This window comes from Monodelphis domestica, chromosome 4 (assembly GCF_027887165.1).
Source record: "Monodelphis domestica isolate mMonDom1 chromosome 4, mMonDom1.pri, whole genome shotgun sequence".
Lineage (NCBI taxonomy): Eukaryota > Metazoa > Chordata > Mammalia > Didelphimorphia > Didelphidae > Monodelphis > Monodelphis domestica.
The window spans coordinates 448651171-448678356 of NC_077230.1; the positions used below are offsets into that span (position 1 = coordinate 448651171).

The 27186-nt window shown below is 41.1% G+C and overlaps 1 protein-coding gene across 1 annotated transcript; it reads right to left on the bottom strand.

Moving 5' to 3' along the window:
* Window positions 1-360: 360 nt before the first annotated feature.
* Window positions 361-26768, bottom strand: LOC103101181 (zinc finger protein 883-like). The gene is made up of 5 exons (XM_056826310.1): window positions 26624-26768; window positions 25195-25257; window positions 19060-19214; window positions 1381-2016; window positions 361-1296 (listed from the first exon to the last, which is right to left on the bottom strand). The coding sequence occupies exons 1-5, from the start codon at window positions 26766-26768 to the stop codon at window positions 361-363; spliced, it is 1935 nt and encodes a 644-aa protein (XP_056682288.1).
* Between the last annotated feature and the right edge of the window lie 418 nt (window positions 26769-27186).

Below are 27186 nucleotides of genomic sequence, written 5' to 3' on the forward strand. Positions count from 1 at the left end.
ATTAATAAAAATAATAAATATAAATGGTTTGTATTATCTGAGTGTCAAAAATGAGGTAAAGACTGAAAAAAAAATTAAATTCATTATTGGGCTACATAACAGAAACACATTTCATGATTATCATACAGCCAAATGAAACTTTATTTTCAAATGAAAGATTTTTTTCAGCACAGGTTTCTAATGTAGAAAATTTTGTATTTCGTACCAAAACATTCTCACAAGAAGAGTAAGTAAAAGCTTTATATCTAACATGATCAGATGATGAATGAGTACTAGATGCTTACAGAGCCCTTTGGCATATTCATCACATTACTAAAGTTTCTCACCAATATGGGCCCTCTGACGGTCAAGAAAATATGACTAAAAACTGAGGACTTTCTCACAGCCTTCACATTTATAACGTTCCTCACCAGTGTGAATTCTCTGATGTACCAGGAAGTTTGTTCTGTTATTGAAATCTTTACCACATTCATGATTTTTTAATAAGCTTTCCAGTATGAATTCCTGATGGACAATTAAATTTGAACTCTGATTAAAGACCTTCCCACAATCATTACATTTAAATGGCTTCTCACCAGTATGAATTCTCTGGTGTGTAAGGAGAGTCGAACTCTGATTAAAGGCCATCCCACAATCACTACATTTAAATGGCTTCTCACCAGTATGAAATCTCTGATGTTGAAGGAGGTGGGAACTCTGATTAAAGGCCTTCCCACAATCATGACATTGAAATGGCTTCTCACCAGTATGAATTCTCTGGTGCTGAAGGAGGTGGGAATTCCGATTAAAAGCCTTCCCACAATCATTACATTGAAATGGCTTCTCACCAGTATGAATTCTCTGGTGCTGAAAGAGGTGGGAATTCTGATTAAAGGCCTTCCCACAATCATTACATTTAAATGGCTTCTCACCAGTATGAATTCTCTGATGTTGAAGGAGGTGGGAACTCTGATTAAAGGCCTTCCCACAATCATGACATTGAAATGGCTTCTCACCAGTATGAATTCTCTGGTGCTGAAGGAGGTGGGAATTCCGATTAAAGGCCTTCCCACAATCATGACATTGAAATGGCTTCTCACCAGTATGAATTCTCTGGTGCTGAAGGAGGTGGGAATTCTGATTAAAGGCCTTCCCACAATCATTACATTTAAATGGCTTCTCACCAGTATGAATTCTCTGGTATTTAAGGAGGTTGGAACTCCGATTAAAGGCCTTCCCACAATCATGACATTGAAATGGCTTCTCACCAGTATGAATTCTTTGGTGAACAGAGAGGTTGGAATTCTGATTAAAGGCCTTCCCACAATTATCACATTTAAATGGCTTCTCATCAGTATGAATTCTCTGGTGTTGAAGGAGGTAGGAACTCTGACTAAAGGCCTTCCCACAATCATGACATTGAAATGGCTTCTCACCAGTATGAATTCTCTGGTGTTGAAGGAGGTGGGAACTCCGATTAAAGGCTTTCCCACAATCATTACATTGAAATGGCCTCTCACTAGTATGAAATCTTTGGTGAACAGAGAGGTGGGAATTCTGATTAAAGGTCTTCCCACAATCATTACATTTAAAAGGCTTCTCACCAGTATGAATCCTCTGATGTTGAAGGAGTTTGGAATTCCTATTAAAGGCCTTCCCACAATCATCACATTTAAATGGCTTCTCACCAGTATGAATTCTCTGGTGTTGAAGGAGGTTGGAATTCTGATTAAAGGCCTTGCCACAATCATGACATTTAAAAGGTTTCTCACCAGTATGAATTCTCTGGTGTATAATAAGTTTTGACCTATGACTGAAGAATTTCCCACAATCATTACATTTAAAAGGCTTCTCACCAGTATGAATCCTCTGATGTAAAATTAGTTTTGAGTCATTAATAAACATTTTCCCACAGTCATTGCATTGATAAGGATTTTTTCTAGTATGTGCCCTCCAATGTATGTTAAGTTTTGACCTATGATGGAAACCTTTCCCACAGACATTGCATTCACAAGGGTTTTCTCCAAAATGAATTCTCTGATGTAAAATGAGTTTTGAGATTTTATTAAAAGCTTTCCTACATTGGGGGCACTTGTAGAATTTCTCTCCAGTATACATGTTGGTACTTTTCTGAAATGAGTAAAGATGAAATGCCCCAAGTGTGACTCCTGGTTTCTCTGATTTCTCCACAGAATTTGTTTTCATCAATTTCTACTTATCCAAAAGCAGAATGCAAGACCAATCTTTTTGCTTCCTTCTTCCTCAGGAATGCCTTATTTTGGAGTTTCCTTCATGCTCTGAGACCTGGACTCCCAGTCTGAAAGAGATGAAATGAAATACACAAATTTCCTTTGTGGCCTCTTCTAGGGGAACGGGACCCTTGTAGCTGAGAAAAACCAGGCACATACCCCATAGTGACAATAGCCCTAAGAGGAATGTCCTTGAGTTCTCTCAATCATAGCCTGAATTCATGGGGAAAAGGCAGAGAAGGTCAACAGAAAGAACTAGGAGGGAAAAGTGGCCATGATCCATGGGCAACACAGAGCTAGGAAGGAATTGAAGGAGGTGCGTAATGAGGAGTGATCAGAGATTGGGGAATTCAAGCCATGAGAACTACCAAAAGAGTTCAAGGATGAAGGAAGATGAGGGGAAATATCAGAAGGACAACTGAATGATTGTAATGAATAAACATTGTGTAAAAGGAAGTTGGAATGAGGTAGAGAGGCCTATCAATGCTGAACAGAGGAAGACTCATGAATTCTTTGTTTTTTAAACCCTTCCCTTCCCTCTCAGAATCAGTACTGTGTATTGGTTCCAAAGGAAAAGAGCAGGAAAGAGTAGACAGTGGTGATTAGGTGACTTGCTCAGGGTCACATAGTTGGACCCATGAATTCTCGAGCAAATGGGAGTCACTGGCATTTCTTGAGTAGGAGAATGGCATGGTCTGATTGGGACAGGAGAGGCAAGTAATTTTCTCACCCTGTGAGAAGTTTTGAGCTAACAATCAAGGAAAATTACGTATTGATTTTAATAAAATGGAATAATTAATCAGCAGTTCTTAGAAGAAAACTCAACAATCATATCATGGAGGCTGTGGGGTCTGGGAACACAATTCAGATTTAGACTGGTGGCTTCTAGGGAGTTCCTGAGTCACATGGAAGCTTCATGTACTTATCTTTGGGCCTCTATGACTGATTTGTGTGCCGACTTCATGAGAAAGTTTTGGGCTTGGCCTGTAGATGAGGTTTTGTTGGGAATTATGTCCCTAAGTAAAAGGTAACCCATGACAGTCTCTTTGGGATTGGGTTTGAGGGTCTGCTCTTTTGGTGATGTTTTGAAGAATTAGGGCACTTGTGCTTTGTTCTTTTATTCTTTCTTTTGAGACTAGGGGGAATAATAAACATGTGAATTCATAGGTGAGGGGCCTTGATGAAAGAGGTCATGTAAAAGGGGGTTTGGTGGGTAATCACGTCTCGCCAAGGACACTCTGTGGTCTCCCAGCTACCACGTGTGACTCTGTCTTGTGGACTGATGGCCCCCAGCACTCATCTGCCAATTGCAGATAAGGTCCCTCCTAATCTAGTGGCAGTGAAGTGATGGTGAAGGGAAGAGTTCACAAGGGCCCAAAGTCAGAAAGATTTGAGTTCAAATCTGGGCTTTAAACTCTTCCTAGCTGGGTGACCCTGGCCAAGTCACTTTACCTCTGCTGACTCAGTTTCCTCAATGATAAAGTGGCAACCTACCTCTTAGGATTGTTGTGAGGATCTTTAGAGATGGTAGTATTATAAAGTGCTCAGTACAGCCCACCATAGAATAGACTTGCTCTAGATATTTTATTTATTCATTAATTTATCTATTATCTCTAAATCTGCTTCTAAAGTTTCTAAATTTTCTATGTCAAGTTGTAACCGATTTGATAACACTCTAAACATGAAAAATAGATCAGTGGACATGTCTTGAGAGCTTATTATGAGCTGTGTATTATGCTAAGTGCTGGACATCCAAGAAAGAGGTAAAAAATGGCTCCTCCCTGAGGAAGCTCACAGGAGACAACATTCAGACAAAAACATACCAAGGAAGCTATACATAGGATTAACAGGATACCCAAGGGAATATCTCCTGGTTCCCCTGGCCCTTCTTAGTATTTTGGTCCCTTCCCATTCCCTACATTCTTATCTGTTTGCCTTAGGGTAAATGGGAAACTCCTAAAGGAAAGGTTCTATTTGCCTTTGGCCTTTGCTTCCTCATCACCTAGAACTGGGAGTAGCACCTACCAGAGGTTTCATAGATAAGGGTTTCATTGGGGAACTAAGGCCCCTGAGGAATCCAGGGCCTCCTTTCCTCTGCAATCAGGGGTGACCCTCAGCTACCTTGTTCTAGGTCATTGGTCCTCATTAAGGCAGGAGGAGACCCCTCTGAGAGCTTGGGGTGAGGGACTGAAGCAAGGAGGACTTGAGGAGGAGGAGGAGAAAATGGGGCAGACTCACCCACAGCAGGAACAGACCCCAGAAGGCCCTGAAGCTCAATAGAGTAACCTCAGGTTCAGTTCAGTGGGACAGAACAAGAGCTGCCACCTAAAAAGACTCATCCAGGCTGAGGGCTGCCTGAGGAAGTCTCCATCAGAAAGTGTAGGCCTGGTACCTCTCACTTCCTTATCTGGCCTCTATCCTCCCAAGGTTCTGAAGCTCTGGGAGTTCTGCCTTTATTCCAGGCCTCAGCTCTGCCCTGCCCCATCTTGATCACCTCCAGGTGGTGGAATTTCCCCTTAATTTAGGGCTTATTTACTTCCCTGGGGAGATGGCATAGACCTTGGGAAGGTTTTGATTTCTTTATCTAAGGAGCAGATTTTGGGCCCAGCCTGGTACATTTTTAAAAATCACATTCTATTTTTCCCTTAATTAAATGTAAAAATGATTTTTAACCTCCTTTAAAATTTCTTTGAGTCAAATTGTTTTCCCCTCTCTATGGGGGTCATGTGTGGGAGACTGGTGATGAGTGATTGGATCTGAGGGCTGTTGTAGCCATTGCGAGTGAGAGTGAGCCAGCTAGGAAAACTAGCAGCTAGAGAGAAAGAGTGAGATAAGGAGAAGGACCAGAAAGGTGAAGCCAGCATGCCTTTTGAGAAGGACCAGTGGGAAGAATCATGGCACCATGACTGGGGCTATGACTTCCTTTATTGTGACTAAAAGAAAGACTTTTATAGAGAGAAATATCCTAAGCACAGCAACATTCCTGGGGGGCTGGATGTGCTACTCTCCCACAGGATAATGTTTATGAAAATGACTCCACACATGAGCATTACCAGGGTTGCTATTATAGAGGTAAGCAAGCTGAGAAACTGTGATTGCTAATCTCTTCTGTGTAACTTGGAGAAAGGCAAGTGTGGTCCTTTCAGTCTTGGTATTACAATGACTTCTTTGCTTTCCAGAGTGAGGGGGGACTCAGCACTTAATGATGTCATTTGTCTGAGTGCAGTACTATTGACTATCAATTACTGTCTTTATAGATTGTTTAACTCTGAGAAGACCAAAGAAAAATCTGGTCTTTGGTTTGGACTCTGAGTCTGCTAAGGCTCAGAGTCCTGACTTGGTTCTTGTTGAGACTCAACCAGCTATCCTTTGCTTTTTTATAATTTGAAGGCAAAGTTAAGATTTATCAGGATAATAGTGGTAGTTTTTATTTAGATAGTATAAATTTGGGTTAATCACATCAGGGATGATTAGTGTAGCCTGTGAAACACAGGAGAAGCAGATCTTTGTGGAACCAGGGCCTTGTGAGTGGCGTGGATGAGCTGGTGGGGGATCCCTGCTGCTCGAGGAGAAACTGATTGGAGCATGTCTGTTTCTGGCTACTTCAGCTGCCATGTGTGATTGGATCTGAGGGCCTTTGTAGCCTTGGAGAGTGAGAGTTAGCCTGCTAGGGAGACCAGCAACGAGAAAGAGAGAGACCAGGAAAAGGACAGGAAAGTGCATCCAGTATGCCTTCTGAGAAGGGCAGAGTGTGGAAGAATCACAGCATCTCTCCCTTCTTCCCCTTCCCTTCTCTGAGTGGTGAAATAACTCTACTGAAATAATGTATATAAATCTAACTAAGACAATAGTTCATTTTCAGATAAGGGAAGGAAGGGATTTGGGATGATCTATCTAAAACCCAAGTCAAGTGGTTACCTCCACCATTTAATACTTCACTACCTACAAATCTACTTGCTTCATCTAGTGAAATGAAACCCCCTTAATTAATATATGAAAGTGGGAAGGAATTGAAGGTAGCAGGAACAGGATTCAAAGGAAGGTCTCACTGACAGTTGTCCTCTGGAGTCTTGAGTATCTCTGTTGGAAATCAGTCTCAGCAGTAGCAGGGACCCACAAGAACAGACTGTATCACCAGGAAAGCCACAGGAGAGAGAATATCTAGCTCTCTACGTCCTTCCCAGAAGAACTAGACAGAAACTCAACTTCTGGCTGCTCAACTGTCCCTCTCAGAAGGAATTGCCTGTCACTCTCCAGAGTTCTGGAACCTTGCTCTTCTGCCTTACAGGATCTCTTATTCCTGCTAATTTCCCTATAACAGTGGGCAAGCAATCTGATATGGAGTGTACAGGAGCAATACTGTCAAACTGTTCCCCATACTCATCACTGAGTGGAAGACAATCTGAGCAAAGAAAAAAGGATGTCTGCATCCAGACTCCATCAATTCCTTCTCTGGAGGCAGAGGGCCCTTCTTATCATGAGTCCTTTGGTTGTCTTGCATGTGGCTCTACTAATTGGTGTTGAAAAGCCAATGTTGTGCCCACCTGAGAGTCAGAATCAGTAGAAGACTTTTGCAGATAAGAAGTGTTTTTCATTCATTCTTGGAGACAAGCACTCATGGTGATAGACTCTTTAACTGACTGCAGGAAAGAGAAATAGAGATCTATTAAAGCCAGGTAGGGGAAGTTGGATTCTCAGTCTATCCCCATTTTCCATTTGCTTCCCTAAAGACTTTTGGGAGTTTTCCCCAATGTGGAAGAGGCATGAGGGAAGAGATAATTTTATGCATGGAAGACAGAGAGTAAAGGACCTCAGATGTCAATCAAGAGAGAACATTTCAAATAGAATGTTCCCAGGAATGTCTGGTGGAGCATGGCCAGGGGATGAACTGAGAGACTGCCTTGGCTTCTGACGTAGGCTGAGGCTTTGGTGTGGCTGACGTTGGTCATTGATTGTTATATCCTGGGCTGATTAGAAGAAGACAGATGAAGATCAATTGTCTTTCATATCTCCTTGACAGACTTGTGTCACAGCTGTGACAGAACTGATATTTCCCAAAATCCTCCTAACCTTCCTTAGAGATTAGGGAACACCTTATCCCTCTCACCTCATCTTACCTCAGTTCTCCATCTTGTTGTTCCCAATAACCCCCCTTATTGAAAAAGGAAGAGAAAAGAGTTTTTCCTCATAAATCCTATAGTCCACTCAGGGGGGTGGTGCGAAGCCAAAGGCTTCAGAATAGGGTGGTGACGGGAGGGATTGAGGGAAGAGGAGCTTAGGAAAAATAATCAATTAGACATCAGTAGTGATCAATAGGCAACCCTAGAATATCTTTCTCTAATAGTATCTCTCTATCTCTCAGAAATACCTCTATCTCCATTACAACTGGGCTTCCTGAGTTTTTCCCAGTATCTCTCTAATCAGAAGCAGAGCATATCATTTACTGCAACTTGAAATAGCTCCACAGATCATCTATTTTTAATACATCTGGATGATACTGAAGGCCTGTCTCTTGGTTGAACTCAGATAACTTTCACCCCTTTGAGGAGTCATTTTCTACATACTCTGCATAAGTTCTCTGATTTTGGATTTCCCTTCATTAGTAAATGAGTTCCCTCAATATTTCACTCTTCACATTATATATAAAACCCAGTGGAATTGCTTGTTGGCTATGGGAGGGAGGTAGAAGGAGAGGAGGGAAAGAGTGTGAATCATGTAACCATGGAATAATATTCTAAATTAATTAATGAAAATTTCTGAAAAATTTTTTTCAGTCTCTTTGCTGTCCCTCTAACCCAGGAAAGTAGAAGGTTCATGGGAATGTGCCTTGGCAAGAAAAGAGGGAAGGGAAGATCTTTCTGAAATGGAAAGAAACCATCCTGAATATGAGAGCTGCCCAAAAGGAGTTGTTGGGGAAGGTTAGCATCTGGAATGTGAATTACCCCCCTTTGGGGACATTGTAAAGAGTCAGAATTAGAGGGAAGGTCCCTTCCACCTCTGATTCTTGGATCCTCTGTGGTTTAGAATCCTTGGACTAGAATTCTATGCCTTTGGGTATGCATGTGCCACAAAGGTATATGTGCATATGAGTTTGTTTTCTGTTTAGGAGTTTAATTAGAGGAGAATCTAGACCCTCTAGAAGGAAGGATTGTTTCCCTTAATGGTGTTAGACTTCCACTTGAAAGCCAGTGTAAAAATAAAGAAAATATTTAGCTGGAAAAACTGTTTCTATATAGGTTCAAAACTTTTTAAAACTGTTCCAATAATTTTGATAGATGTAATCAAAAGTATCCTCAGTGATGAAGTGAAGCTCAAATGTGAACTTCCCGTCAGGCCCAGGTGCAAGGATGCTAAAGAGACTCTTATTATAAACATAAAATGTTTATTGAACTATATAAGGATAAATAAAGGACTTCTAATTCTAAGAGATTCTAAATCCACCCAAATAAACTCCCAGATTCCAGGAGGAACCAGTTCTCCTGTGTTTTGCAGGCTACACTACTCCTCCCTGATCTGACTAACCCAAATTTATATTATCTAAACAAAAACTACTGCTATTATCCTTATACTTCTCAACTTCACCTTCAAATTATAAAATAGCACAGTCTACTGGTTAAGTCTCAACAGGAATCAAGTTAGGACTCTGAACCTTAACAGACTCAGAGTCCAAACCAAAGATCAGGTTTTTCTTTGGTCTTCCCAGAGTTAAACACTCTACAAAAACCCCAATATAGGGTCATGAGTGTTTCCTAAGTTGGGAAAGGAAAACGTGATGATATGTGTATAACCCAGATGGAATTGCTTGCTTGCCTGCCAGCTCTGTGAAGGGTGAGGGAAGAAGAAAATTTCAATGTTGTAACTTTGAATAATTTGGAAATTTCTTATTGGTAAATTACCAATTTTTTGTAAAATGAAATATAAGAATAAATTTTGAAATTCTGTCACTCTTGGAGCTTTCCTATCATGCCTTCTTTCTCCTAATGAAGATTAGCTAGGATTAAATTGTGAGACTGATACTTTTCTCCAACTCCATTTCATTTCTTTTTTAAAAAACTCATGGACATGGCTTCTGGTGTCCAAAGCAGAAGTGATTTCCCTGTGGGAACAAGAAGTATCATGGACAGCAGAGAAAGAAGTATCAAGAAACACATATCCAAGTAAGCAAGAGAGAAGACAAGTGGATGGTACTTATTGTAGTCAATAGCTCTGTTCCTCAGTCTTTGGAGTATTAGGTGTGTAGTTTTACTCAGTCTACTAGTCCTGGAGAGGGGGCCTCAGACTTTCAGACATTAGTTTGTTCCCATAGACCTATTGTCTTCAAATCACCTGCCTGACTTTCTCGTCTTTTCTTTCCTGCCATTCCCTCAACCATTATGTGTTGAAGGTAGGACTTGGAGCCCTTGGTTTTCTTGAATATGGTCAGACCACCCATTTGTCTTTTTTTTTTTCAGACTTGTGATAATACAACCTTGCAGGTCTCTAGTAATGGTATCTTATCTTTTGCCTGCTTTAAACTTTTTATTACTGAAAGGACACTCTCTTTCTCATCTAAGCTAACCTCTTTCATATACTGACAAACAGGAGTATGCCTCCTGCCTCAACTGTCCTGCTCCTTCTCCAGTAATCCACATACTCTACATCTTCTACATCTTCTAAATAGTCAATTGGAGCCTCACTTTCCTTATGTCCATCCCCCCTTTTTTTTTGGTATTACAGATTATTTTTATTCCTCCCTTCCTTGAACTTCTATTACTTAGTCTTTCTCCTTCTAATAATCCCTGTCTCCCCTGGCTTTTCTATATCTGTAAATCTGGATGTTACTCAGTCTAAATATTTCACCTGATGTTTGTGAGGAAATGTTTTTTTAATTTTTAATCTGAGTGAGGAGAAATTATCTCCAATATGAACATGGGCTTTTACTCCAATGATTTGTTTCCCCATAAATTGGGAGGCTAGACTTGAGACCAAGAACTCAGTTGCAAAGCAAGGTATCCTGTTAGGACTGAGTAGGGAGGAGATTGCAATTTCCAAGACCTCGTTCTGTCATTCCAAGTATCTCCATTGTATCAATTCTAAAATCAATCATGACTCAAAGAAATTCCTGTTCTATGCTTAAGCATAGGTCAAAGCCCTTTCCATTGTTCAGCAAAAGGTTTCTGTCCTAAAGTAATCTTAAGAAGGGAGGAGGAGGAACCTCCCATGCCAATGTGGTTCACATTCCAATAGAGTTCCCACTCTCAATAGGAAATTTTTCAAGTATGAAATTTCCCAATGGTGAAATTTCCAACATTTATAAGTGTAAGAAATTTTAAGGTTTACACAGCAGTGCCAGTCTTATAATAAAGTGGGACTTCTGGTCAAGACTAAAGGACCCCACTTGTGAGAAGACTTGTTTTATAACTCACGAATATCACAACTTGTGAAATAATCTAAGACAGTGATAAAAATAGAGGGATGTGGATTGGTTGAATAATCTTGTTGGTAGAAATCACTTGATAGGCAAGGTGAGGAGCAGGGGAAACTGATCCCTACTTTCTAAGCCTGATGATGTCTAGGATGACTACATCAAAGAGTTGATACTGGAGAGAAACCTTATGAATGCAATGAATGTGGTAAAGCTTTCAATGATGGCTCTTCTCGTACTAAACATCAGAGAATCCATACAGGAGAGAAACCTTATAAATGTAGTGACTGTGGAACATCCTTCATTGACAGTTCGTCTCTCGCTCAACATCAGAGAATTCATACTGCAGAGAAGCCCTACAAATGTTATGAATGTGGTGCAGCATTCACACACAGTCACCCCTTTCTCCCCACCAGAGAATTCATACTGGAGAAAAACCCTTTAAGTGTAATGAATGTGGCAAAGCGTTCAGGCAGAATGCACTTCTGATACTACATCAGAGGATGCACACTGGTGAGAAACCCTATGAATGGAGTGGGCGTGGCAAAGCCTTTGGTGATAGCTCTTCATTTACTAAGACATCAGAGTATTCATACAGGAGAGAAGCCCAATAAATGCAATGATTGTAGAAAATCTTTCAGTGACAGTTCATCTTTTACTCAACACCAGAGAATTCACACTGGAGAGAAACCTTATAAATGTACTTGTGGAAAATCTTTTAGTGATAGTTCTTCTCTTTCTCATCATCAGAGAATTCATCCTGGAGAAAAAATCCTTTAAGTGTAATGAATGTGGTTACACCTTCAGGCAGAATGCATTACTGGTTCTACACCTGAGAGTTCATACTGGTGAGAAACCCTATGAATGTAGTAGATGTGGCAAAGCTTTTAGTAGCAGCTCTTCCCTTATGAAACATCAGAGAATTCGTATAGGACCAAAGTCTTATAAGTTTATTGATTATGGAAAATCATTCAATGACAGTTTATCCTCTCAACATCAGAAAATTCATACTGAAGAGAAACCTTATCAATGTAATTAGTGAATGTGGGGAAAACTTCACACACAGGTCATCTTTTTCTCATCATCAGAGAATTCATAGTCAAGATAAAACTTAAGTATGAATTCTCTGATGGTGAGAAAAAGGTGACCTGTGTGTGAAGTTTTCTCCACATTCATTCAGTAAAGTGTTGTATAATTTCTAACTGTAGGAATGCAAATAAGGGAAACCAAGTCTCCAAGCCAAATAGAAATGGGTTTATTGCACAAGTGCCAGTCTTATAATGAAGCCGGACTTCTGGGCAAGACTAAAGGACCCCACTTGTGAGAAGACTTCTTTTATAACTCAAGAATATCAGAACTTGTGAAATAATCTAAGACAGTGATAAAAATAGAGGGATGTGGATTGGCTGAATAATCTTGTTGGTAGAAGTCACTTGATAGGCAAGGCGAGGAGCAGCGGAAACTGATCCCTACTTTCTAAAGCCTGATGATGTCTAGGATGATGTATACAAAGATGACCAGGGTAAGGAGGAGGTGCCAGGTGCCGAAGAGGGGCAAAAACCTGATGAGGTATACTAGGATTTATACAAAGGCAGAGGGAAATCTGTTGTTGAGAATGAATTGGGTTCTCCAACCTACCCAAAATGGCCATTTGTGAAGAATTCAACTTGAAGATTATGTTGAAGAATATCCTTCATAGCTAAGAAGAATTAGCAGTAACACTTAAAACAGAAAAAAGACAAAAAATCATATGCACAAAATTTGTATAAAATTTTCAAACTCCCGAAGGATAGAAATAAAGCTCTTTAAACAACAAAAATAGAACTGATATCATGAAGACTTCAAAAATCATAAGATTATAAGCTAAAAGTCATGAAGAGCCCAATTTGTATAAATCCTAAAAGGCATGGTTTGGAATCTAGTAATCATGTTCTTCAAACTTATGCATAAAAAATTGCCTTTCAGAATAGAAGCTAAGACACCAGGGATGTTCTAGAGTCAGGAGGACCTGGGTACAAATCTGGGTTTAGGCAATTCTTAACTATGTGACTGTGGGCATGTCACAACCCTAGATCTCTAGTTCTTGTTGCTGATTTATTAGAATGACTACTAAGACAGAAGGTAAAGGCTTTTGAGGGTGGGAGGACTTGAATTGAGGATGTCAGTGGAAGATCTGATTGTAGAAACTTCCAAAATATCCCAAGAGCAGAATCTATAAGAACTAAACTTTCTCTGAGTATTCTGCAAAGATCTCCAAGCTCTTTACTCCCAAATCACAAACAACTGAAAGGAGTTACTTAAAAACAATCCAATCAAATATTGGCAGGACTGTGGGGAGAAAAATGTTTCTGCTATTGATAGAATTTGTACAATCTGAAAATAGAGAATAGTTGTAAGAGCTTTCTTCTCTGAAGAGATAATTCTGACAAAAATATGTCCTTGGGGGAAAAGAAAACTATATACAAAGTTGTTTCCAGAAGTCTTATATATAGTATTTTTTTAAAAGCCTACATCTGGAAATAGTGTAAGGACCCCAGATTGGGAAATGGTTACGCAAACCAGTACTTCAGTTCAATGGAAACTGTCATGCCATAGAGCAAAAGCCATGAGGAACATGCAGGCATATTAAAGAATCAACACAGAGTAATGCAAAGTGAGGAGAGGGCTTACAAGATTGTAGGTATTAAAAAGAATGTTGAGTGAATTACTGAAAGTTCTTCCCAATTGTTTATTCATCTTATGGTGAAATAAATAGATTGCATAGAGACCCAGTTCTTTCAATTCTTTAGTCCCCATCAATGAAGGAGCAACCCCATTTATCAGTATCAGGCAGCTAGAGCCCTAGCACTAGGAGGCCTCCACAGACTCTGCTTCTAGCCCAGCCCCATAGCTGTCATCCAGTGTAGCAGAACTAATCAAAGGGGGCCAGAGACCTCCACCAATTGGTACCTGTGGGGCAAGAAAGCCAATTTAGCGGAAGTGGCAAAGCACCCTGAAGAGAAGACAGGAGATCACATGTCAGGGGAGTCATGCCACCACCACTTGGATCACCATCCTCACTCCTGTGAGAATGCTGATTGCCCAGGATTCCCGGCCCTAGATTTCTGGAAATAGCACTGCCACGCAGACCACCACTTCTAGCTTAGCCCTTGTTCCCTGTTAACCAAGATAGCAATCCTTGGGGAGATGCCACCTGGCAAACTGCTTTTGCAACTATAACAACCACTACTGAGGATTCAGAAAAGCAGGTTCTCACCACCAGAGTCCTTGACTTGGTCAAATGATTTAACATTAGAAATGAATGTGGTTTCATCCATGGAAATCACATTAGAGAATGTGCCGTACCATCTTGTTTTAGTGTTGTACCCTGAGGAACATGGGACTTGTAGCTCAAACTTTTGATATGGTGTCTCCCTGATTAGAATGTGAATTTCTGAGATCAGAGACATTCCACTGTTTTATTTGTGTTGCCAGCACATAGCATTTAAGTGCTTAATAAATGCTCTTTCATTCATTCTTCTCATCTAGACACAGGAACTTTGGTCATGAACAATGATGTCTATTAAAAAGTCTAAAAAAAAAAGTCTATTAAAGCCATAGAGTCCAAGGAGAATGCCTCTTGCTGTTTAATTTGCTCTAGGATTAGCGATTGTCCCAGCTTTTACCCCCTCGAGCTTTCAAGATGTATTTGAAAGAGCAAAGCCACTTTTCCCGGGATAGGAGGGCAACCACACATTTCTCATTCCTTGGCAGCAGTAAGTGTGAATATAGAAATGTGCAGCCTTTCTTAGAGGTGACTTTTCATAGATAGATTCAGGTGAGGAAATAGAATTTTGTATGGAAGCTCCTTGTTGGTGGAGACTTGTTTTTCTCTTTGTATCTAATTGAGTGCCTTGCATAGGATGCCTAATAAATGTCTGTTAGATTTGTTAGTTGGATCTCTCTCTCTCTCTCTCTCTCTCTCTCTCCCTCTCTCTCTCTCTCTCTCTATCTCTCTATCTCTCTGTCTGTCTATCTATATCTGTCTGTCTATCTATATCTGTCTATCTATCTATGTCTGTCTGTCCATCTATCTATATATCTGTCTGTCTATCTTAAATAAAGAGAACATTAAACAGAAGTTAAAGTAATCAGAGAAATAGTGATGGTCATGTAGAAAATACCAACACCCTTCCTTGTGGCATAGAGACATAGGGACACCACTATATTTTCATATATTATTAGGATGGTCAGCACATCAACAATTATTAGTAAGTGTGCCCAGAACTGGTGAAGGACTAGGCTTCTAAAGTCAAAAACAGTCACCTCACAGAAGGAGCTCACATTCCAATGATGCTCATCCAAGATATAGAGGGCAAGTGGAGGCACTGGTTTTGATTGGAACTAGGAAAGAACTCTGGCATAAGGTAAGATTTTAACTGATAAAAGAAATTCTAATCAAGGTAAAGGATAATGTTGCTCAAGAGAAACAGCAAATTTGGAAGAAGAGATGGGCTATGGAGAAAAGCATCTTTATGTGCAATGTTTCTACATTAAAGATAATTGAATTCATGGGACTGATCAAACTACCATGGACAGAGAACAAGTATAGAGAGCCTTTTATGGAGAAGTAAAGATGGTCATATGAACAGCATGACAAACAGATCTTTTCTTTCTCTACAACTCCTTTAATCTCTCAAAAGTATTTTATATAAGACATAAAGCAATGACAGCTGGCTTTATAATTGGGACATCCAAAAGGTTAGGGCCAACCAGGAACTGATGCTTACTGATTCCAGCTCCATTACAAGCTCCTGGCAGCAAGTTTGTATGCTGGTATACACTATCAAAGAGAGATAATTGGAAAAGCGATACATCAACTTTTAACAAATCACTTGATTAACATTCTATATTCTTGTATTGTGATTACAGACAGAATAAAGGTTGCGCACAAGATCAATGATTTCTGTCACAGGTGGCTTAATTTTCTCATTACCTTGTGAGAAGTTTTGAGCTTACAATCATCAAGGAAAATTATGTATTGCTTTTAATAAAATGGAATAATTAATCAGCAGTTGTTAGAAGACAATTCAACAATCATATCATGGAGGCTGAGGGGTCTGGGAACACAATTCAAATTTAGACTGGTGGCTTCTAGGGAGTTACTGATTTGTGGGATCGAGTCACTGAGGCATTCTGAAGCTTCATGTACTAGTACTTATAGCTTGGGCCTCTATGACTGATTTGTGTGCTGCCTTCATGAGAAGAGGCTTCTGTATGTGGAAGTGTGTTTGGCTTGGCCTGTAGCTGCGGTTTTGCTGGGAATTATGTACCTATGTAAAAGGTAACCCATGATAGTCTCTTTGGGATTGGGTTTGAGGGTCTGATCTTTTGGTGATGTTTAGGAGAATTAGGGGACACGTGCTTTGCTCTTGCATTATTTCTTTTGAGACTGGGGGAATAATAATCATGTCAATTCATAGGTAAGGGGATTGATGGAAGAAGTCATGCAAGGGGGATAGAGTGGGCAGTCACATCTCTCCAAGGACTACTCTGTGGCCTCCCCAGCTACCATGAGTGATTCTGTCAAGGCGTCATGGACTGATGGCCCCCAGCAAAAAGGACCTACTTCTACAAAAATATTTACAACTCTTTATGATAGCAAAGAAGTGAAAATTGATGGGATATCCATCAATTGGGGAATGGCTGAACGGACAGTGGGGTATGATGTTAATGGAATACTATTGTGCTATAAGAAATGATGAGCAGCATGACTTCAGAAAGAATTATACCAAAATGAACTGATGTAGAGTGAAATAAATTGAACCAGCAGAATATTGTACACAGTAACAACAACAACTCATGGTGATTAACTGTGAGAGATTTAGCTATTCCCAGCCATGTAATAATCCAGGACAATGCTGAAGGACTTATGATAAAGAATGCTATCCACCTCCAGAGAAAGAACTGTGGGAGTTGGAATACAGATCAAAGCATTCTATTTTTCACTTTCTTTGTGTTTTTATTTTGGGAATGTGGTTTTATATGACTATTCTCTTACAACAGTGACCAATATGGGAAGTGTGATTTGCATGACAATACATGTATGTATAACCCAGATCAAATTGCTCACCCTCTGGGGAGGGGAGAGGGAAGGGAAGAAGGGAGACAACTTGGACCTTATAATTTTGAGGAAACATTGAATATTGTTGTTACATATAATTGGGGACTTAAAATATTTTTAAAATTTAAATATGTAAAATATATTCAATAATACCATTAGGCAGCATGTCAAAATTGGTAAAAAGTTGGTCTTCTAGTCCTAAAGATCTGAGTTCAAGTTCTCCTTCTGACAAATTTGAATGATCCTGGGTAAATCACTTAATAACTCAGTCCCTCCAAAGCTCTAAGACTAAAAATTGCAAAGAAGGTGCCTCAACGGTAAAGAAAATTCCTTACCAGGAGCTCAGTACACATTAAATCACAGGTGCAGTAAAAGATAAAAATACTGCATACACAGGATAAAGATGATGATGGTACTCAAATGGATCAATCTAGAGAGTTTTATCCAATCAAAATAGCACTTAAGCTTCATTAAACTAGATAAAAATGTAAGAAGATAGTATGTAAACATGTAAAGAAGTGAGAACAGTAAGGCAAAATTGCCCTGGAAAATCTCAAATACATAAAGCAAATATTGACAAAGAATAGAAAAAGATCTGAAATCTGATTAGATAATGATGAGATAGAACTATGAGACTTGCCATATTGGGTATTATTCTGGGGTTGGATAGACCCAAACTCACAAAACATGGGAGAAGGTTTTGATTAAAAATAAACTGTTGGAAAACTGGAAATCAGTTTGGTGAGAAAAGGAAGCAGATGATCGTGTCATAGCAGAGCCATAATGTCCAAATGGATTCATAAAGAGTTTTAGAAAATCCTCATCAAAAATATAAAAGATGATATTAAATCTTTTACACATATGATGGGGAAAAGTCTTAATGAGACATAACATGAAACTGTGAAAAAAGATTAATTTGTTTCTATAAGAAGGAAAAGCAGTGCATGAAGAAAGCCAAAACAACCTTATGATCAACATCTATAATGATACTATCTCTAAGCAATTGGAAGTTTTCAAAGAAGGAATCAAATTGCTACTAGCCATCAGAAAGAAGTGAGACGACAGGCAGCCAGGAGCTATGAGCAGGAGAGTCTGGGATCATCTGAGAGGGAGTCTTCCAGAAGGTGTGGTTGGCTGGTTGGGGAAGGTGGCAGGGAAAAGGCAGGGCTTGAACCAAGCCTTGAAGGCCATGTCAGGCTGAGCAGTGAAGACCAGGCAGTCCCTGCAGAGGGTGAACACCAGAGACAGACAGCCTGCCTGGGTCAGGAGGTGCCCAGGGGAGCAACTGCGATGGGTCAGGACATGCCCAGGGTCACACAGCTTAGAAATGTCTGAGGCCAGATTTGAACCTGGCTCTCAATCCACTAAATCACCTGGCTGTTCCCTCTTTGTTCTTTCTTATAAAAAGTCACCAGAAAGGAGAAATAGAGATCTCCTACAGATATGTAGAGATAGCTATCTCCTCAGTATATCCACTGATTTCCATTGGCTTCTCTAAAGACTTCTGAGAATTTTCCCCAGGATGATATATATGGAAAACCTGACTGTTGGTTGAACTTAAATCGCTTGATCCCAGTTGGGGAGCCATTTTTTCCATACTCTAATTTTTGCAATTCATCTATTTTGTGGTTTGGGTTTGGTTGAGTAAATAGATTTCCTCAATATTCACTATTGGTGACAGCCTTTTTGTAGCCAGGATTTAGTGGGAAAGGCTCAGATGGTTGAGTGTGATCTTAAGACAGCCCATTCCTCTTAAAGAAAAAGTGGCTAGGAATGAGAGCTGTTTGCCCTCCTGCTCCCAGACTTAGAATATTTCGGTTGCAAAGTGGAAGACCCTGGCTTTTTCAAATGTCTAACCAAACTCTAAGAGCCCTAAAACCCAGCCCTGCCTCAACCACTGCCTTCATGACTGTTGTAAGAAATGGTTCTCATCTGCCCATTCAGCTGAGGAAGTCTTCACATTCTTTGGGGAGACATCTACCTAACACTCAGACAAGTTTGAGGCTTAGTTTACTGGTGTGTGTGTGACTGCTGCCAAAGGTAAGAGTTTGGTGGCAGGTAGATAGGTGGCAAAGATATACCGCGGACTCCACATACTATATGAGAAAGAAAAGGGAACATATATGTGTGTATACATGTGTGTGTGTAGTCTTAGATAAGAATATTACAATCTTCAACTTTGTGGTATGATGGAGTTCTAGGCTTGGACTGCTCTGTCATACAGGAGATCTGTACCCTGGCCAGGGTACAGCAACATGGTGGTCAGGATCGATATTGGATCAAAGTTCACTGGTAGATTCAGAGACTCCCTTTAATGAGGGTACATGCACAGAAGTTTTCAGCTTGGTCTCAGCTGAGGACCCAAGTTCTGATGGAGTGATCTGGTGTTCTTGACCCTTGCAGGGGCTGCCACACGCCCATAGCAAGAGCAGCAGTAGAGGGTTAGGCATGCAGTTCTGTGGCCCAGGGTGGTGAAGTTCTGTAAATCATGGGAAACAACTGAAAACAAATAACAAGGCCTGAAGGAGATTCTCAGGAAGAAAGGCAACTCAGCTCCCTTTTATGTGGTGCATTCCTCCTATGTTCTTTTACAGTTCGTATCTGGAACTATAAAGGTTGAATTTAATGGTTGGACAATACTTTTATGAAATTATGTGTTCACCAATATTTATTATACTTTGAGTCAGAACTTTATTTACAAATAGAGAAGAAACAATAAAGAAGAGAAATGTGAGGGGATTAGAGAGGTTATCCATCCTATCTTAATCCAGGCAGAGGTTAATTAGCTCTCAACCAGGAAGGCCTGTAGTCAGTAACCATACAGCTTCCTCCAAGATGGAAGCTAGTCTCTCCAGAAACTAGGAACGGAGTCAACCTTTCACTCCCCTCGCAAAGTAGTCTAGGAGTCAGGGTCCAAGTTGAAGCGGAGCTCTAAGCCGTCGATCCAATGCACAGTCTCCAGTGAAGCTGCCTTGAAAACACTCTCCAGTCAGGAGTCTATCTGCACAAGACTGACTCAAACTGAAGAATTCATGGCTTTTATATTGAATTTTTGTCCCTATCTCTCTTCACAGGGGCCAGTCACAGTTTCCAAATTGTCCAGCACTGCTCAGGGGGCCGTGCTCATAGGAACCATTTCTCATCTTCTGGGGAGGGGGGTGAATACTCATCAAAAAGGTTCACAGATTCCTGGCTGATTGAGTTTCTGAGGGTTTAAACTCTGATCATCATATTCACAAGTTTGGGACTGAGTTAAAAGGGTGGAGCTCTCTCAGTAACTGACTTGTGAGTTCTTTAAGTACCTTGTTAGCTTCTTACCTGTGTTCAATCTTGTTGATTCAATTCAAATGTAGACAAAGGAGAGTTAATCCTGTCTTCCCAATCTAAGTAGGGGTTAGTGTTAACTAGTGTGTTAACTCAAAATAGATACTGGGAATAAAGAATTCCCTTTCACAGAATTGTGTGTGAGGGGGAGACAGGGCAAAGGGCCATGCAAGAATCAGCCAGAGCCTTGGCAAGGACCCTTCACAGGTCATGAAGAGGGAGAAGGGAGTGATGGGAAGGGTGACAGAGGCTTTCCTGAAATAATATGTGGTACCTCAGAGGGGTTTTACTTTGCAGGGATACAATTTTTTTAATGTATAAAACAGAATCATAGTAGTCCAAAGGAAGCAGTTGTATTGGAATTGTTATTAAAGTATATTTTAAAACCAAATTAATCAAGCACAGCCAAGAATCCTGGCACTCAACATTGCTGGGTTGCCAAATTCCAAAAGAAGGAAGAGAGCAGGACATCAAACCAGTGTCAAAGGACCTGGCTATGTTTTATTTAAAGCAGACTTGTCTCTGGTGAAGGTTATCCATATGGATAACCATCGGAATGTTATCCATAAATCATAAATATGATTTATATTTGGACATTGGCTACATCCTTTACGTGCCACTTGGGGGGTCCTAAATTTCAAGTTCATTCCCATAATGAGCAACTTGAAAATTAGAATGGAGAATGAATAGTAGTGGGAAGAACCAGGCACTACTCTAGATAGTAGAGGATGTCAGTGTTTAGAGGAGAGAATGGGGCATATTCTAGAGATGCTGCAAAGGTAAAAACAACAGACCTGGGGAAGCTTAGATATGGGGTGGAGGTAGTTAAAGGATCTTTTTTTTTTTTTTTAAACCCCCACCTTCCATCTTGGAGTCAATACTATGTATTGGCTCCAAGGCAGAAGAGTGGTAAGGGCTAGGCAATGGGGGTTAAGTGACTTGCCCAGGGTCACACAGCTGGGAAGTGTCTGAGGCTAGATTTGAACCTAGGACTTCCCGTCTATATGCCTGGCTCTCAATCCACTGAGCCACCCAGCTGCCCCCTAAAGGATTTTTTTGAGAACATCTGTCATCTAAGTTTTGTACTCAACTCTTAGAACTTCACATTTTTCAATCCTAAAGAGTGAGATAGGAAGGAATCCTGGGTCACTGTTAGGTTGGAAGTCTATGGGAATGGGAGAATGCTGTTGCCCTCAACAGTAAGAGGGAGTGGAGGAGGATTTAGAGGGAAAGATCAGGAGTTCTGTTTTGGATCTTCAATTTATTCTTTATTTATTTATACATCTTTTCCCACATTTACATGATTCATTTTCTCTCCCTCCCCATTCCAGTGACTGACAAGCAATTCCACTGGGTCATACAAGTGTTATCAATGGATACCTATTTCCATTTTATTCATGTTTGCAATAGAGCAATCTTTGAAAACCCAAACCCCAAATCCTATCCCCATATAAACCATTGATGAATCCTATGCTTTTCTTCTGCATTTCTCCTCCCACAGTTCGTTCTTTCTCCTAAGTCCCTCGGGGATTGGACATCTTCAATTTAAGATGTCTGGTGGACATGCATTTGGAGATGTCTGGAAGACAACTGGAGATGTGAGATTGGAGATCAGCCAAGAAATCGGGGCAGGAAAAGTAACTGAGATTTATCAGCCTAGAGATGACAGTATCCATGGGAGCCAATAAGGTCACCAAGTAAAATAGTAGAGAGGGAGGAGAGCCTGGGATCCAGGATAGACTCCGGAGAGAGGCACCCATGGTTAGAGGGCATGATCTGGATTAGGATGAAGCCAGGAAGACAGGAATGGTTAGAGAGACAGGAGGAAAAGCAGGGGGGGGGGAGGGGTTTGATAATCGAGAGTGATCAACAGTGTCAAAGGTTCCAGGGAGGGCAGGAAGAATGGAGCCTGAAAAAAGATCACTGGATTTGGAGACTAAGAGATCATTCCTGTGCTGCCTCCTCTTATGGATCTAAAATTGCTGGTTCTTTTTGAGAACGATTGCCATCTAAGTTTAGACTCATGAAGTTCAATTTTTGTATCCAACCATAAAACTTTCCATTTTTCAATACTAAATTTAATCATATGATATTCAGCCCAACCTCTCTCTAACCTATTGAGATTCTTTTGGATCCTGCCATTAGCATCCACTGACTTGTCACTCCATCTTGCTGAAACTGTCCAACTTGGTGAATAAACTATCTATGCCTTTATCCAAGCCATTGATAATGATGCTAAACACCAGGGAACAAGCCTACACTGGTAGAGTATGCCAATAGGGAGCTCATGCTTTGTTGACCTTGAGCCATTAAAGAATCTTTGAGTCCTGCTTTGGAGCCAAGTCTTGGAGTCTTACATCCTTGTAGAAAGATATCCTTCCGGAACCCCAGGGGAGCATCTCTTCACTCCCAGCCCCCAACGCTACCATCCATCCAATTCTGAATCCTTCTTGCATTAACCCTACTCACTCCGGGACCCTTGCCCTTTGGCATGACAGGACGGGTTATTTAGGGGTTGGTTCTTGGCCCATCCAGGACTAAGAACATTTCAACACAAATACTTGACTATGTACCTACAACTAGACAAGGGGAAGGCGTTTTAATTACCTATTTTCTTGGTCAAAGATTAGTCATTACAGGTCGAACTCAGATCCCTTTCCCCTCTGGTTCCTAAAATAGTGCCTTCTTTTTCTTGAAGCTTCTTGATTTATTCCATGTATTTATTTTCCTGTTTGTTTAACTGAATGAATGAATGAATGAATGAACAAGGAATGAGAAATATTTATTATATGAAAAGAACTGTTTAAGCACTGGGAAAACTCTAGAAAAGCAAGGCTGCCCTCAAGGAGCTCCTGTGCCAAGACAGTCTATGGAGGGTCTTTCAGTTGTAAGTCAGATGGAAAGACCTCCATGGCTCTTAGGGCACAAGAACAAAGTCATTTTGAGGAAGACCAAGGAGCCTGGTTCAGCATGTCCAGAAAATCAAGCCTCTGGGAGATTTCTCGCAGGGGCTTTGGAACCAATGGAGATTGTTCTAGTGAGCTGTACTGATTAGAGCTAGTCTTTATATGGCCTATTTATTAAAGGATTCAGGTAGAAATTAGGGAGATGAGGGATTCATGAGGCTTCCAAAGCATTTTACAAGTATCATTTCATTTGATCCTTACTACAGCCCTAGTCGGGGTAGGTGCCTATTATTATCCCCATTTTACAGATGAAGTTCAGTGACTTTTAAACTCTGGACTTTTGAACTTCAGGTCCTGTGTTCTATTCCCTTCACCATCTAGCCGCCTCAGTTTTTGTTTTTGTTTTTTAAAATAAACCATTACCTTCTGCCTTGGAGTCAATACTGTGTATTGGCTCCAAGGCAGAAGAGCATAAGGGCTAGGCAATGGGGGTCAAGTGACTTGCCCAGCTAGGAAGTGTCTGAGGTCACATTTGAACCCAGGACCTCCCATCTCTAGGCCTGGCTCTCAATCCACTGAGCTACTGCTCAGTAATTTTCAGTCGTGTCTTACTCTTCATGACCCCATTTGGGATTCTTGTGGCAGAAATATGAAGCACTTTGCCTTTTCCTTCTTCAGCTCACTTTACAGAGGCGAAAAGTGACTTGTCCAGGGTCACATAGCTTATAAGTGTCTGAGGCCAGATTTTAATTAAGCAAGATGAGTCCAGGCCCAGCACTCTACCCCCTGGGCCACTTAGCTGCCCCTCATAATTTCTTACAGTACAATGAACTGTCACATTTGTATGGAGATGTGGTCCGTAAAATGTTTTAGAATGAAATTGTATTATTTTAATCAGAAAGAAATCTACCCTCTCTTCTTCCACCTCCCTATTCCCCATCGAAAAAGAAAAACAGACACACACACACACAGACATGGTCAAGCAAAGAAATTTCTGCATCGGCCAAGTCCAAAACAAAGGCTCATTCTGCACTTCCGACAGGAAGCAGGTAACTGATTTCAAATCATGAGTCTTGTTTTTCTCCTTAAGTCCTTCAAAACTGTTCGCCTTTAAGATCTCCTTGCCATTGTGTGAATTGTTCTCCTGGTTTTACTCCCTTCTCTCTCTCTCAGTTCATACAAGTCCCTCCAAGTTTGCCAGAAATCATTCCCTTCTTTGTTTCTTAGAACAAATTCTAAATTGAAATTAAAAGTTCCGTCCCAATTTCTATGTCAAAACTGGTTCAGCCAATCCCCCGTTGAATGGCGCCCAATTCTTTGGCTCTCCAGGAAGACCCAAGAACATTTTTCTACTTTCTTGGGGACTTTTTTGTACTTTCTTGGTGCCTTTTTTGTTTGGCTTCAGTCTACTCTCTGCCTTTAATGTACCCTTTTCTAGTTCCCTCTTCTCCCCTTTTCCCTCGATTTCCCCGAGTGAAATCGATTTCTTCTTGTCATTTTTTAGCCCGTATCTTTGGTCTTAGTTAGGATGTGTCTGTCTTAGCTACCAGACTGATACTTTGGGGGCTTTTTAACCCTTCCTTTCCATTTAAAAATCAATATTAAGGATTAGTTCCAAGGCAGAAGAATGATAAGGGTTGACAATTGGGCTTAAGGGAGTTAAAGCTGGGAAGTGTCTGAGTTCACATTTGAACCCAGGATCATCTATATGCCTGGTTCTCCCTCCAGGGCCCTGGGAAAGGTATTTCTATTTAATGTGGATTCTTCCCTCCTTTCACAAATTGGGATGAGGGTGAGGCTTGTTTCTTGGGATCCTCCAGATTTGTATAGAGTTCTCATTTAGTGGGATTACATTTCCCAATTATGCTCTCCTTCTTCCTCCCTTCCCCACCCTCCAGATTTGTCCTTGCCTTCCTTTCCATTGTTTCCAAGAAAAAAAGACAGTCAATCCACCAGGGTGCCACTCCCAGGGCCTTTGTCCCATTAACTTGGGTTAGGATTTGGCATCTGAATGGATTTGAGAAAGGAGGGCTCAGGAAGGTGGAGCTACTATCTGCCTGGAGGGGCTGCTAGATGGTTCAGTAGATGGAGCACTCAGGCCTGGAGTCTGGAAGGTCTGGGTTAAAATCTAGCCTTGGACTCCTGGGAGTTGTGTGACCTTGAGCAAGTCACTTCTTCATTTCTCAAATGGGAACCCATTGGGGGGAAAATGGCGCACCACTCCAGTACCCTTGCGGAGAAAATCCCGAGGACCAAAGTCCAAGGGGTTCAGGGCTGAGAACATTAACAAGCCTCTGGGGACACAAAGAAAAACATGAAAGCCTCAGGTCCAGGGGACCAATTTTAATGAACACATACAGGTACCTGCATAATAGATATAAGGGATTTTATTGGGGATGGGGCTATGGAGTAACAGCTGGAGGAATCAGGAAGGGGAAGCTGGGTGACTCAGTGGATAGAGGACCAGGCCTATAGATGGGAGGTCCTGGGTTCAAATCCCATCTTGGATTTTCCTAGCTATATGACCCTGGGCAAGGCACTTAACTCTTCTGCTTTGGAAGCAATACCTGGTATCAGTAAGAACATTTGGTCTGAGCCTTGAGTAACACTAAGAATAGTGAGAAGCAGAGGTAAGGAGTATAGTAGAGGAATGCCAGGTAGACTGAGTCAGGTAACAGTAAAGGAAAAGTCTAAATTTGAGGCTGGTAGTCTGGGAGACTAGGAGAAAGGTGGGGGAAAAGCCATTAAAAAAAAAAAAACAACCCTTACCTTCTCTCTTAGAATGGGCAGAAGTGTGCTAAGGGCAAAGCAATTGTTAAGTGACTTGCCCAAGGTCATGTAGCTAGAGAAGGTCATGTCAAATTTGAACCCAGGTCCTCCTGGCTCCAGGCCTGGCTTTCTGTCCTCTGAACCCCCTGAGTACCTCCATAAACACTCTTAATTCTAGTGCCTTTTCTCTGATCATTATTTGCAGTTTATCCCTCATAGAGCTTGATTTGTCTACATTTGTTCACCCATTTGTCTGTCCAGTTTGCTTGTAAGCCTACTGATTGAAAGCAACTCCCTTTGGCCTCTTTTTGGATCCTCAGAATACAGTTCGAGGCACATAGTAGGTCTTAATAAATGCTTTTTGACACTGAAATAGAGGTTCAGAAGAGGATAGTTGGGGGAGGTGGGGGAAGAATTCATTCCATTTTTTTAGAGATGTTTATTGAGTTTGGGGACATCCTAGGGCAAGTCCAACTGGTACATTGTGATTCTGGGCTGGGAGTCCAGAGAGGGAAAAAAGAGAATTGTGGTCATTTGCATAGATTTGATTCTGGAGCCCCAGGGAGCAGAGACTCACCTGGGAAGACAAAGAAGAGAAGGAAGGCACCAGAAAGGCTAGGGTCTGAGCTCTGCCTTCCATTGGAAGCTTTTCCCCAGCTTTCTTCCTTCCAGTGGCTTTCCCTCTCTTCATCCCACATCCAACATGTCTGTCCATATCTGTCTTCTTGCTCTCTCCCCAGGAGTTTGGGAGCTCTCTGAGCGTAGGGACTGGCTCTGGCCTCTTTCAGCATCTCCAGCACTTAGCCTAATGTCTAGTGACCATGTGGCGTCTAGAGTCCCCCAATTTGTAACCTAATAAGATCTGATGAACCCCAAGTTTTAGGACTACCTTGTAAGTTGGAGCCCCCAAAGTTCCCTGTTCCTATGAGGATGGGCAAAAAGTGAGAAGGGCATAGAGGGTCCTGGCTGTCCAGGAACTTAGCATCTAATGGCACCCAGGACGACGAGTAATGGCAAAACTGGGCCACCACCATAAGCAAATGGTGAGTGTGTCTGGGAGTGGTTGAGGGTGGTCAGTCCTTTGTCTCTTCTCTTACTGGAATGATCCCAAACCAATTCACACACACACACACACACACACAGGGATGCCCTTATTTTCCTGCCAATTTGTTGTTTTCTACCAATAAAATAGAAACTCTTTCTGTCTTGGCATTCCCAGCCCCTGGCGTAGTGTTTGGTACGTAGGAGATGCTAAATAAAGACTTACTCAATGACTAGATTAATAATTAGGTCCTGGGACTAAGCATGGAGATATCCCAAGTAGATGGGATGGATAGGGGTGCTGATGGAGTCAAGGAGATCAAGGAGGAGCAGACACAGTAAGAGAATCAGAAGGGACCAGAGATTTCCCAAGAGGAAGGCTCAATCAATGGTGACATAAACAATGGAGAA

What these genes read in the sequence shown, in the direction of transcription:
- LOC103101181 (XM_056826310.1), bottom strand. Translation starts at nt 26,768, where the DNA reads ATGGTGGTGGCCCAGTTTTGCCATTACTCGTCGTCCTGGGTGCCATTA. An exon ending in TCGGGATTTTCTCCGCAAGG is followed by an intron (nt 19,215 to 25,194) that starts GTACTGGAGTGG and finishes CATGATTTACAG; the next exon opens with AACTTCACCACCCTGGGCCA. An exon ending in AGCTGAAAACTTCTGTGCAT is followed by an intron (nt 2,017 to 19,059) that starts GTACCCTCATTA and finishes ATTTTACATCAG; the next exon opens with AGAATTCATTTTGGAGAAAA.